General features: G+C 36.5%; 1 protein-coding gene across 1 annotated transcript in view; it reads right to left on the bottom strand.

The window, feature by feature from the left end:
* Epyc (epiphycan) overlaps positions 1-11,442 on the bottom strand; it is a 36,428-nt gene extending 24,986 nt beyond the window's left edge. Inside the window, exon 1 of the mRNA XM_052753192.1 lies at positions 11,270-11,442. Within this exon, the coding sequence (XP_052609152.1) occupies positions 11,270-11,434 (165 nt within the window). The 5' untranslated portion in view covers positions 11,435-11,442. The remainder of the gene's footprint in view (positions 1-11,269) is intronic.
* Positions 11,443-14,179: the final 2,737 nt, after the last annotated feature.

Below are 14,179 nucleotides of genomic sequence, written 5' to 3'. Positions count from 1 at the left end.
CATTCTTGTGGAAGAATGCTCCACAGGAAGAAATTTCATGACTGGTATTATAGTGCTATTTAAAAACGTGTGCCCTAGGAGGTCATGGATCTTAGGATAGAACTTGATACTTTTATTTACCTAAATGCTCATACTATCCAATTACCTTCTAAATATTTATATTTATACCTAGGCCTGAGATTCTCTCGGAGTTGGTCAGTGAAACTTCTTTGACTGTGAGCAGAAGTCAATAGAAATATGCATAACTTGTCAAGTTGATGAGAATAAGTCCTAAATGGGTCATGTTTATCACCTGCCCTCAATCAAGGCCCAGGAGACATTGTGGAGGAGGAGGAAGAAAGAAATTTAATCTGGATAATGGGATAGAGTTTTGTGATGTGCTATCTTCTGGACATGATTTGGCTATCAGCCTTCTGAACTCACAGAAGATGAGTTTGTCAGCATAGGTGATTGTGATCTACTCCTTACTAGGGAGATATTGGCAGTTGTTAGTTGCTAGGAGAGGGAAAATCATTTTTCTTTGAGGTTGTGGCCACATATGGGCATCTGTAGGTAGAGTTTTCCTGCCTGGCCCACAGTCAGGACAAATCTCTGTCACCCGCCAGTCCCACAGCCACTCAGACCCGACCAAGTAAACACAGAGACTTATACTGGTTACAAACTGTATGGCCGTGGCAGGCTTCTTGCTAACTGTTCTTACAGCTTAAATTAATCCATTTCCATTAATCTATACCTTGCCACATGGCTCGTGGCTTACCGGTATCTTCACATTCTGTTTCTCATCGTGGCGGCTGGCAGCGTCTCTCTGACTCAGCCTTCCACTTCCCAGCTTTATTCTCCTCCTTGTCCCACCTACACTTCCTGCCTAGCCAATGGCCAATCAGTGTTTTATTTATTAACTAATTAGCAACACATTTGCCATACAGAACATTCCACAGCAGGCATCACTGATTAGATATAGTGTATTATCTTAATAAAAAAGAATATAAATATTTGGGAAGGAGATGTGTTTAGGGGAAGGCTAGAGATGGAACTTGAGGGAGGAAAATGAGAAGTGGATACATATTATCTCATATTCATATTATCAAAGGAGAAAATGGTCATGTGAAATTAATTTAAGAGTACAACATAAGTGACCCTGAAAAAATCAGTAAAAGTACCTCAACTTTGAACCTGCACTTCACTGACCAACACATTGATTTCAGTGTTGTGAGTGCAGCTTCAACATTTGGGAGATTTTTAAGCTATAGAAGTAATTTGGGTCTAGCCAGAGGAATCAGTTAGTAAAACATTTACTATCCATATGTGAGGCATGAGTTTGAATTCTAAGAACCCACATGAAAACTAGAGATTAGGAGTTTCTGTAATCTTGGGGTTTATACTGGGAAATGTTCATGAGACAGCTAAGCCCACATCTGCAACAGAAAAAGGAAAAAGAAACCCTGTTTTTGCCAAAGTAGAAGGTGAGGGTTGGTAGCCAAGTAAGTCCTCTGACCTCTGCATGTGTGTACCATGTTTACACACACACACACACACACACACACACACACACACACACACACACACACACCCCATCAGATAATCCCTTAACCAGAGAAGCATTTTCTCATATAGAACAGGGAGAGCAGCAGACAGGAAGGCTAATTCAATCCTATACAGTTGAAAATCTGAGGGAGAGAGGTTGTTTTTCACTACTCAACAAAAGTTTTATGAAATATCTATAGAAGAATTTCCATTGAAGAATATGCTGAGGTGGATTACTCAACTAAAACAAAAAGTGTGAACCACAGGCAAATTCTCCAGAAGTCACACTGCTGAAGTTCTATGGAAGGTTGCAAGAGAAGAGACAATGTATACAGTATGTACCTTTAAGAGCCCTATTAGAAAAATCCTTGATTTCATCCGAGTCTTTCATCTGACAGAAAACACATGTAATGAATATCAAGCATCACAAATATAGAGTTTGTATGGAAAAATGGGAATGCCAATTCATTGAAAGTAAAAGGAATTTCAAACAAGTGCTGGTGCTTGAGATTGCCACATAGTATCCCACTAAGCAGGGAGAGGAGGGAAATTGCCTTGCCTGGGATATGAGCTCTCCAAAGGTCATCAAAATGACCTTGAGTGAAGGTTACTAGAAACTTAACTACAGCTTCTGATTCTTTAGAGCAGATAAGACCTTCATATCTGTTTTTCTCTGTGTGTCATTGTGTGGATACTTTCATAGGAATGATGTTGACCATGGAAACCAGAGGCATCAGATCCCCCTGGAGCTGGGTTGCAGGTGGTTGTAAGCAACCCTCACCTTCTACTTTGGTAAAAACAGGGTTTCTTTTTCCTTTTACTGTTGCAGATATGGGCTTAGCTGTCTCATGAACATCTCCCAGTATAGGCCCCGGGCTCTCCATTAAATAGTAACATGTTTGTTACTGAGCTCTCAGCCCTACTGCAAGAGAAGTATACACTCTTCACTCCTGGGATATCCTTGATTACATTTATTTATATTAGTGACCTTAGACACTGATCAGAAAAGGTGGTAGAATAATACACAGGTAAAATATTTTCACATCATATTAACTAGCAGATTCTCAATGAACATAAATTCATGGATAATTTATTAGCATATTTTGTGAGTAGAATCATACAAATTTATATTGCAATAATATATATATATATATATATATATGTGTGTGTGTGTGTGTGTGTGTGTATGTGTGTGTGTGTGTGTGTGTGTGTGTGTGTGTATACAGTTTCCTTTCCTCTGGTTTATTTAAATGGCATATTTATAAGACTACTAGACTGAAAGTCTTGAGGAACAGAGAGAAGTGTATGGTAAATATTATTTTCAGATGTGCTACATTTGTTTATACTGTGGAACATTTGTTTAATGATGCAAAGATGCGTTGCATTCTTTTATGTTGCATTTGTTTAATTCTGTAAAACTGCGTTACTTTGCCTGTCAAAAACACACAATGGTCTAATAAAGAGCTGAATGGCCAGTAGTGAGGCAGGAGAAAGGTTAAGTGGGACTGGCAGGCAGGAAGAAGAAATAGAAGGAGAAATCTGGGAGGAGAGGAAGAAGAAGGAACAAGAGAACAAGGAGAGGAGGATGCTAGGGGCCAGACACACAGACACACAGCCAGGCATAGAGTAAGTGTGAAAGTAAGATATATAGAAGTAAGAAAAGGAAAAATCCCAGAGGCAAAAGGTAGATGGGTTAATTTAAGTTAAGAAAAACTGACTAGAAACAAGCCAAGCTACGGCCAAGCATTTATAAGTAAGAATAAACCTCCTTATATGATTTATTTGGGAGTTGGGTGGCTGGCCCCCAAAGACTAACGAGCTAAGAGAAGAAAAAAAACAAAAGACCCAACAACTGCAGAGGTGGTCTGATCAGTTCCCCTGAAATGTCAATCTAAGCACAGTGGAGGTTAGCACGTATTATTGCTTAACACCCATCTTTTCCATGAAAGAATCTACATCAGCAGAATATAAGCTGCTGTAGATTTTCTTTGAGCCCATTATAAAACTACCTGCAATTACTAGATTTTCTCTGTGCCCCGGGCTCTCCATTAAATAGTAACATGTTTGTCTTACCCAAACTTCAAAAGGTATATTTGGAATCTGATACTGAGAGGGATTTAGAGACTTGCCTAAGGTCATGCAATTGGTATGGCAAGCGTGCAGCTCATTTCTAGGCAATCTGACTCCAATTATTGTACGTGGTGACAAACTGCATCCTGATACAGAAGTGGGTTCATAATGCATAACATCTCCTGCCACCTTGAAAGTATGCATGCTCGGTCTACAGTGCCAGGGGAAAACAGATGCAGAAGCAAATCCACTTAAATGTGTACTTATTTAGTTTGTAATGCCACTGTGCCACCCAATTTCTAACCAGTAGTCCTTGGTCTTCAGCAGATCCTGTTTAGCTTATAGATTCCCCTTCTGTTACTTCTTAGAGAAAGTGTGTGAAAATGCATGCCATTTAGAGATTTATTAAAATACAAAATAAAGATTATATTGATTAAAATGGATCTCTGAATTTACTTGTCTCCCCAAATATATCTCATAGTTGAGCAAATAAATTTTGGCATTACTCAGTAACTATTATGTCAACAACTCTATTCCAGGGTGTGAAAAGACTCTGAGCTATTCAGCCTGTGTTGCTAATGATGCATTCTGATGAATTTGACACCCTGGCACACAGATATGTTTGGCACTGAGAAATTCTACTTTAAACCTGAGCCTGGTCCTCAAATATATTGAAGTAATCTGTATTAATTATTTAAAAGTAGTGATTCTGAACACTTGACAGTAAAAACTGTGCTTTCTTCTATATACCTTGAAACTGGATCAGGGAGAAGTGAGTTTGGCAGTGGGCACCCTCCTCACATTTCCATGATCTGCTTTCAGGTCAGAAGGACCTGTTTTTCTTCTGTTGAGCTTTTAACAATGTTGACAGCTAAGACTCATATTGCGATACTGTGCCAATTATAACCATTTGAAAGCTGCTATTTTTCTAATGACTTAATTTCATAGAAAATAAAGCTCTATTTGGACATAGTTAAAAGAATTCAAGATTAGAGATCAAGCAGAAAAATAACAGAGGCTGTTAGTGCCAAAGTCTTCTTGCTTTGGCATTAAAAGAATCTAGCTTAAATTTCACTCTGAAATTTACTGGACAAATAACCTTGAGCAAAATTTGAGTCCTCAGTTACTATTATTCAGTGGACACAATAATGTCTTATTTTCAGAAGTAGTCAGAATTAATTTATGGGTATGGACTCATAAAAATGTAAGACAAACACAAGTGAGTGATTGACAAAGATTATGAATATATTTTCCCAGTGAGACACCATTATTGTATATTTCTTCATGTTCCAGCTTTACAGTTTTAAAACAGCTGAAAATAAGAATCATATTGTTTAGAACTCTCTATAAAACAAAATTATGGAAAATTGGTCAGATTAGTCTACTGAAAATTCATCAGTAAAATTCTCCCCTCCCACTTCAACCAGAGGCTCTTCAGTGAACAGGGAGGTTCATTTTTATTTTTCATCAAATCTAGAAAAGAATGTTTATTTAAGGTTAATCAGTTAGAATCTTTCTTTTTTATTTTATTTTTTATTCTTTTTTTTTGAGACAGGGTTTCTCTGTATAGCTTTGGAGCCTTTCCTGGAATTCACTCTGTATCCCAGGCTGGCCTTAAACTCACAGATATTTGCCTGCCTCTGCCTCCTGAGTGCTGGGACTAAAGGCCTTTTAATCTTTCTTTTAACAGAAATACATTTCATAGGCAATCTACATATTTGGAACTTTAGCATGCACTGTATAATTGGTCCAAATGAAGCAGAAGTATTAACACATAAAGATTAAATCATAGCTTATATTTTGTTACCCAAATAAATAAATAATAATGATATGAATGAGAGCCGGCAGAAGCACCTTGGCCTGAGTTCTGCCATTTTATCTTCAGACTCCATTTTACCTGCAGGGTGAAAGGAAGTTCAGATTCCCAAGCACTAGGTGAGCTGAGAACTTTCCAATGGCTGACCAACCTCCTCCCTAAACCATAGAAATAGTTGTTATGCATCTTTTGTTCTTCAGAAACACAATGGCTCTTCCCAATAACAGAAGGAACAAATGAATCTGATTGGATTGGATTGACCTGCATTGTAAAGACTTGCACTGTATATTAATTGACAATGATGAACACTCAAGAGGCCCCTAATCTCTAAATCCTGAGTGGTGAAAATTGTAACTGTGACTTGACAAGAGATGATTTTTGATTTTCATGCTTATAAAACCCACTTCTGATCTTGCTCAGCACTGTCAAGAGAAACAAGGCTCCTGAGTCATTGTCCTGAAGCCCTAAGTGATCAGCGACCCAATTTTGTGGTAAATTATTAAAATCTTTGGAACCCACAAGTGTTGTCTCCCTCCTTCCTTGTGGTACATAATGGGCTAGGTGTAACAATAATACTAATTTAAGCATTTTTTTTCAGAAAACAAAATATTTTTAAGACAATTTAAATCCCTATACAAACAGTACAGGCCACCTAATTCATTATCCAATACAAAATCGTGTTATCCAGTGCAAAGTACACAGGAATCATAGGCACACAAACAATGAAAATGGACTCAGCAGGTTGCATTTACACATTTGTGCATCTACTTGTAACTATAATAATAAGAGAAGAAGAGTATAATTTGAGGAAATGGTGGGGAACAGTAACTTGTGAGTGGCTGGGGGGAAAGGATAGGAAAGAGGAAATGATGTAATTATATTTTAATTAAAGTGTATTATATAAAAAATAATGATTCTTAGCCGGGCGGTGGTGGCGCACGCCTTTAATCCCAGCACTCGGGAGGCAGAGCCAGGCGGATCTCTGTGAGTTCGAGGCCAGCCTGGTCTCCAAAGCGAGTTCCAGGAAAGGCGCAAAGCTACACAGAGAAACCCTGTCTCGAAAAACCAAAAAAAAAAAAAAAAATAATAATAATAAAATAAAGATTCTTGATCAATTTTCATTTTTGACAGCCTAATGCATTTTTGCTATCTAAAATGGTATTTGACTTTAATAAAGAGTCCAGAATTAATTCACCTCTTCTGAAAGTTGTATGTGCATAAACATCTGTGATCAGATCATTGAGGGACACACTATAATAATGACTGGAGAAGAAAAGCCATTTTTCACAACCTTCTCCCATTCCTACAGCATCACTGGAATAATTTCACTCCATGAAGAAAATTATTCACCACCATCTTTAAATGTAATTCTCAAACTTTGTTTCAACTTTGAAACAATTTTTATAAGAACAAATCATCCAGATGAACACTCTTTTTTTATTTCATTGATTGTCCACATTACATGATTTTTCTGAGATGCGTAGTTAGGATAACAATTGTGTTTTGATTGGATACAATGAGATAAATGAACATTTAAAAGATTCACCTAACTCAATGAATCATTTTGGAAATAGCCAATGGGCAGTGCTAAACCGTGCGCAAGGAAGTCACTCATTCAAGCTGCAAGACAAACCAATGGATCTTAAAGGCATAGCAGAAGAGAATTCGCCAATGAGGATGCGGCTTCAGATTCTACAATACAATTAATCTCTGATATGAGACAACTGCCCTGGTCTAGACTAGCAACAAAGAATGTACATAACTCTCTTGAATAGTTACCAAAATACTTTTATACTTTCAACCGTGTATCTATATGAGGTGGGATTTCTTTAGAATCCAACCAAAGCAAACTAACACTCTATTAGGCCAAGCACTGATGGGATTCACAAAAACACAAAGCAGTGCCATTGCTACCACTCGATTTTTTTCATGAAAAATGACTGCCTTTTCATAAAAATGTATAATTTATTTTTATGCATAATAGGTTTATTGTCAATTTTAAAACATATACTAACTAACCACAACATGTTCATTAAATAAAACAAAACAAACCTTTAAAAGTTCATGATGAGAAAGTTGTTCCTCAGCACTGGAGGGGTAAAACAAGGACATTAATCTTATGAAAAATATTGCCATCCTTTTTTTTGTTAATATTTACTTATGGATATCTAATCCATCTCATTTAGACATTTAAAAAAAGCAATTTTAAGACAGCATATAAGAATTCTTCAAAAAAGCCGGGCGGTGGTGGTGCACGCCTTTAATCCCAGCACTTGGGAGGCAGAGGCAGGCGGATCTTTGTGAGTTCGAGGCCAGCCTGGTCTACAGAGCGAGATCCAGGAAAGGCGCAAAGCTACACAGAGAAACCTTGTCTCAAAAAACCAAAAAAAAAAAAAAAAACTCCACAGGGTCTTAGGGTGACTAGGAAATAAAGGTGGAGGAAGATACAAGAACCCAAGGAAGAAGGAGACAAAGATGAGTTCTAGAATTGTGAGTAGGCAAAGCAGACTAATGGGAGCATTCAGTAGCATAGGATATGGTTTAAACAAGAGCAAAGCCCTTCAAAGTTTGCACTCCTATGACTGTCACAGGAAAGACCGTCCTCCTCTACATCTTCAGAAAGAATATTGTGTGGCACCATGGCACACTCCCCACACCATTTCACAGCAACCATAGTGTCAAACCTCATTGGATTCTCTAATACAAGGCTTCTGTTTATTGAAGACATGGGGTCAGTGTGGTCCAGATTAAGAAAAATTAAATACATAGGACTAAGCTGTAGTTTATGTGGGGAGAAGTCTAATTAGGTGGAGTCTTGTAGGTTGCAATAGAAGGATGTAAGTGCCATCAGCACCATAATTGTCACAGAACATTTTTCTAAGGCAATATAATACTCACGGATGGTCCAATATCCTTAAGACAGATTGGAGTCCCTTTTAACCTAGGAGAAATGGACTATCCAAAACCTGAAAATTAAATCATGGAAATAAAAAACAGCAAATAACCACAATCAACAGAAACAGTTAAACCACACAGCAAAGAGTACCAGCCTCTGAAAACTGAAGTTTTTGATGAATGGTTCAAGCAAGTACAAAACCTTTTTCTCCTAACCACTAAATATAGGGGATATACGTTATACATATGGTATGTACATAATGTACAGCACACCACATAACTACATGATATATTTGTGTACATGTATGTGTGTAGGCCGTTGTCAATAAATGAAACATATATTGCAGAGTGTCTATGCACAATTATTCTTTATAGCCTTAAGTTATTCTTTTTAAAACAAAATCAGGTTGCAGATAGAGCTATCTATAAGCTTACTTCTAGTTCATATTATACCAATATAGATGAATGCTTTCCTTGCTCTTGTAAGGGTTTTGGAGCATTTGGAATTCAGTCCTGAGAGGAGTTTTTCGGTGAGGGTCCAGTGATGATGGTGTACCAGAAACCAGAGGCCTTGAACCAGACCAGTGACTCATTACAATGAACATTTTGCTGGGTAGGGCTGATTGGACAAAAGGGATGTACTGAGTGACACACCACAGCTCCTGATGCCACTAGGATGAACAAAGAGGTGTTGGAAAGATGGAGAGGCCAGGTAAGTTTCTTGTTTGTTGTGTTTTGTTTTTAATTAAGTTTGGAGGGGCATACTTCAGGGGTGAGGGAAAGATAAGGAGGGACTGACATGTGAGTAAGATTGGGCTGCATGATTTGAAATTTCTAATGAATCAATAAAGAATTATGTTTAAAATAAAAAAACACAATGTCAAGCTAAAGGGATAATTTGGAAAAGTGTAGGAATCAAGTGAAGGAATACACAATCTCTTAGTACTCTTCGGGAATTTATTTTCTGTTGGGAGATAGTCTTGTTTGTACATGTAGCCTTAGCATGAAATCTTAGGCAAGTCATTTAAAATCTTCGTCTTCATAGTGACATCTGTTCAATGGAAATAGTAAGTAGCTCTTCTTCAAAACTTTTGTTCAAGGAATAAAGTGAGCACGAGCTGTGCCTTAAATGAGGGACATTAGCATGAAGCAAGAGCTGAGACAGGTACCATGTAGTGGGAACATAGGAGTATCTTCATTTAGAACAGTGCTTCTCAACTTTCCTGATGCTGTGATCTTTAATACAGTTCCTCATGCTGTGGTGCTAAGAAATTATTTTGGTGCTACTTCATAACTATAATTTTGCTACTGTTATGAATTATAATATAAATATCTGATATGTAGCATATTTGATATGCAACTCCCAAAGGGGTCATGGCTCACAGGTTGAGTAAGAAGCACTGATTTATAATATGCAAACACTGAGGGAAGGTTGTATACCAAATCATCTTTATACTGCCATATTCTCAAATTACTTCATGGCAGGAGGAATTACATTAATTTACAAAAATACTGGGACAGTTGGGGCAATGTACAGGATTATGACAGAGATAAGTGGACTTTACATTTTATGTAGATGAAGTTATTTCCTTCATAATCTTGCCTGAAAAAGACTCAGAACTAACCTGTGTTTCTTAAACTGTTCATTGAGTTCTTCTGAAGGAAATGAACAAAACACTTAGCCCACTCCTCAGTCATACTCAAACAGAATTCTTTGGTGACCATCATTAAGTATTTAATCCCCAAATTATTTTTCTTTTTTTAATGCAGAAATAAATCAGATAAGTATGGACTAAAATATTTATTTTGGCAGATAACCACTAAGAGACTGAGACTTTATTAAAAACAAAAGAAAATGAGATAAAATATGAGCAAAGAGTCAGGCTGAGAGTGAAGGAAAGAAAAAGTATGAAAATTGTTTTGTTATGAAATCTGATTTCTGTTTCATAAGGCAACATGAGTGTATTGAACATTTTAGCATCTTACATTTCATGTAAGTTAAATGTATTATCTTGTCAAGATATTTTGTAGTCAAGGCCATAAAAATAGTAATTCTAAGATTTACACTTGAAGGAGGGTCCAAAATTTGCAATGATCCTTTGAAGCTAATCTGATTTTCTCCCTTATTTATTTATATCTACGTTTTGTCAATATTGTATATAAATCGTGGTTCAAGGTCTGTTTGCGTTCTGACTCATGAGAATTAGCCTGTATCCTTTAGTTATGTGAAAGTGTAAGAAGCCCAGCATTTAATTAGAAACATGTCCTATCAGATTTATGTAATGGTCTGTAACCTTGCCAGTGCCTCCTTTGCTGCTGGGGAGAGGAATCAGCCATTGAGAAATGCACATTACCTCCCGGTGCACAGCATAGTGCTAAGTCAATGTGCTCCCTCTGGCTGCTTTTGTTTTTCTTCTTGTCTGTTTTAATCTCACATGTTTTTCTCTCGGCATTGCATGAATGTTTTAACTCTCCCTTTCCTTTCTGACTGCTTTTTTAAATTGTACCTCTTGTAACTTAAAGGATTGTTGCTCTTTTCAGGCTAGTGAGACATGTTCATGGGTAAAGGCGCTTGCCTCTACCTAAGGTTGCTCACCAGATCCCAAATGGTGGAAGTAGACAACCAACTTCATCAAATTTTCCTTTGATCTCCCCACACATGTCCTGGTGTGCAAACATATGTGCACATGCACATGTACACACACACACACACACACACACACACACACACACACACACACACACACATTAAAATGCTATTGTTTTGTTTTTCTTGTTGGGAACCAAAAGACTGTCTCAGCATTCATACTGAAAAAGTTGCACATGTTGCAGCCAAATGTTTATAGGAAATTGAGATCCAACCTTTGCTTATAAGTAAGCAAAATCTTTTGCAGAAGCAAATAATCTCTTATCAATCATCATTCAATGCTTTTAAAAGCCCCAAGTGTGGGAAGAAGTCATTACCTCTACTTTGTTGATAGGTATCTGTTCATAATTGTAAAAGGTTCCCAGGTCTTCCAAGATGGCATCGTAGACTTCTGAGTCATAGTTAAAGAGCTCTGTAGTTGGCGCCGTCAATGTAGCATCGAAGATGATAAGTACCAGGACAGTTCTTGCTAGCATTTTCATCTTTCAAGCTTTCCTAACCACAAAATATAAAATTGTGCAAATACATTATTGATACTAGCTCAGAAATGGTTCACACTATACAAAAATGACTGATCAATGTCAGCCTCAAGAAATTCAAGCTGGTAGCTTTCTTTACAGCAATTTAATAATATAACATATGCAAATTGGTAATGTCAAAGGACCATTGAAGCCAAATGTTCCATTCACACATATCTTCATATTTTTATAATATAAACTACAGTGAAACACGTTTCATGTTATTCACAAGAAGGGAAATATTAGGATGTGAAACGTTTGTGATGTATTGATTCACAAACCTTTTGCCAGCTGGTAATTATGAGCATCACAGCTCCCATTACTACTTAATAAGCACTAGAACTCTCATTAACTTTGGGATGTAGATGTATAATAAGAATGATGATGAAGATGGCCGTTGATTATCTTGCCATTTTATAGAGGAGGAGACTGAGACAGCGTTCATTACCGATACAACTGACACTCGTAACTCTTCCTTTTGTATCCTAGTCCAAAGCTTTTCCTTTCCAAAACAAATTAATGAGGGTCATCCCTCTTATCAGTCCTTTGCTGACTCTTCAATCTGATTGCATATATAATTCAGTTTATTTCTAAATGAATATTTAATGCACTATTTTCTAATGTGTTAGTATAGTGCAAAATTAACTTTTATACCTTGGTATTTTAATTATTAATAATTGAGACTTAGACTCAAAAAACAAAAAGAATACACACCAGAAAGGCAATATGTTCACGATTAGGAGGGAGTTTACACACACACAGAAATGGAGCAGTCTTTTATTCTGTAATTGCTAGCAAGCATAATTTGTTTTCTGTTATAATGCAAGACTTTGCAACAGTTCAAACACAGTCATATCCCCATCATCTAAAGGATTTTAGTTCTGTGTGTACTACTTTGACTACAGTTTAGCTTAAGAGCAAAAATCTCATGCTTAATTTTAAGTGTTTATATTGGCAATACCAAGAATATTATAATTGTTCATCACTATAATTGTTCACCATGCAAAATAGTATGGTCTCTTCCTTAATGTGTAATATGAAAAGACTTTATGTTCTGCATATCCATTTTGAGTTTAAGGACAGTATCTGTGATGTTAGTGCCCCAGGAGACACAGAGAAGAGAATTTATTACTTTTCTACTTAAACGCACCTTCAGTTACTTGAAGCGCCTTCCTATGTTTAATTTAAATACTTTTTTTTCACACTGGATTTACCTGGCTCTATTTCTGTTGCCTTTGGAAATACCTTTTCAAGTTGTGGATTCAGAATTGTTAGAAGAAATAACCAATGGTCTTACGTAGCAGGACAGCATGTTTCACAAATCCTCTATGAACCGTATTCCCAGAGTCAAGTGTAGTGTATTAGCAGAGATATAACTGAAAAGAAAGTTTCCTTGTACACGTCTAGCATTTCCATCATTCAAAGAAAAACATGCACTTAATAATTTTGTTTCTCACTTCATGTTCTCTCTCTCTCTGGTTACAAGTGTCTGCATATGAGAGGTCATTAACATGTGACTTTCCCAATAAAGTAACCAGAACAAGGACAAGCAGCTTGTGTGAAGTAAAACTAATAAGAGTGTCTATATATGTTTTGTTCCAAATATTTATCTTTCTACACTGGTATCTTTATATTTTTATATATCTTTATATTTATATTCAATGTAGTTGTTAGTTGCATTTTCCAGTTTGTTGTTCACTTAACTTCATATTATAATAGTCCAAAAATTAAAGCTTACTTTAAGCTTTAAAATATTTATCACAAAAGACATTTTAAGAGGAAAGTGACATATAATTATCAGTACATTTTAAACACCTGAAGTATCACTAGCTTCTACCTCTGCATAGTATTTCAATCAGTATCAGTCAATATTGTCTGTCTCTACTCCCAAAAGCTGTGGTCAGTGTCAGGGATATTGGTTTAAAGCATATATTGGAAGCCACTATAATTTTATTCACATCTGTTACAGCTATTAAGATTAACTATTTTGCCCAATGTTATTAATTCCTAAGCTAATCCACAATTTTGGATTTTCCAAGAATAATATCAATATACAGTCAGTGGTAAAGTTAAACCAAACCTGCTAGATTAAAGTCCAGCAGGAGACTTTAAAGCAAGTTGAATTATTTTTTAAAGGTTGTTATACTAGGGTGAAGAAGAAGAAAACAAATGTAAAAACTTACCTTTGGCTCCGACTTGATGAAGTGGCACAAAGTAACCGAGGCAGCAGAGCCCTTGGTATTTGCCCCTGACCAATGGATATGAATTCTGGTCTGTGGGAGGTGGAATTTATAACAGTCAACTTTCTGTTTGGAAAACCTAACCTGGAGAATGCTTCTCTGTCTTTAAAAACCACAGCGCATTATTTTATAGTCACACGAGCTAAACTGCATAATCCCAATTACACGGCACACAAAGCTCGCAAATGATGTTAATTAGAGTTATAATTGCAAGCACGACACCTTAAAATATATAAGTCAAAATTGTTAGTTTTAATATGCCTCGTCTATAACAAATTTACCAACTATGAAAGGAAGGGAATGAATATGAGGTTATTGTAGATGAGGGGTTCTTAAGTAAATAGACTAATAAATAATTCCCCCTCACTTTGCATGTCTTGAATTACATTCATCACTTTTCAGTAATGTTAACTGAAATCTCAAATGTTATAAAAGCCTAACCCATTTCACTGTGTGTAAGAAAAGATAT

Source organism: Peromyscus californicus, unplaced genomic scaffold, assembly GCF_007827085.1.
Source record: "Peromyscus californicus insignis strain IS unplaced genomic scaffold, ASM782708v3 Scaffold_24__1_contigs__length_46423439, whole genome shotgun sequence".
NCBI lineage: Eukaryota > Metazoa > Chordata > Mammalia > Rodentia > Cricetidae > Peromyscus > Peromyscus californicus.
The sequence above is the reverse complement of the archived record's forward strand: the minus strand, read 5'-3'. Positions and strand labels throughout refer to the sequence as shown.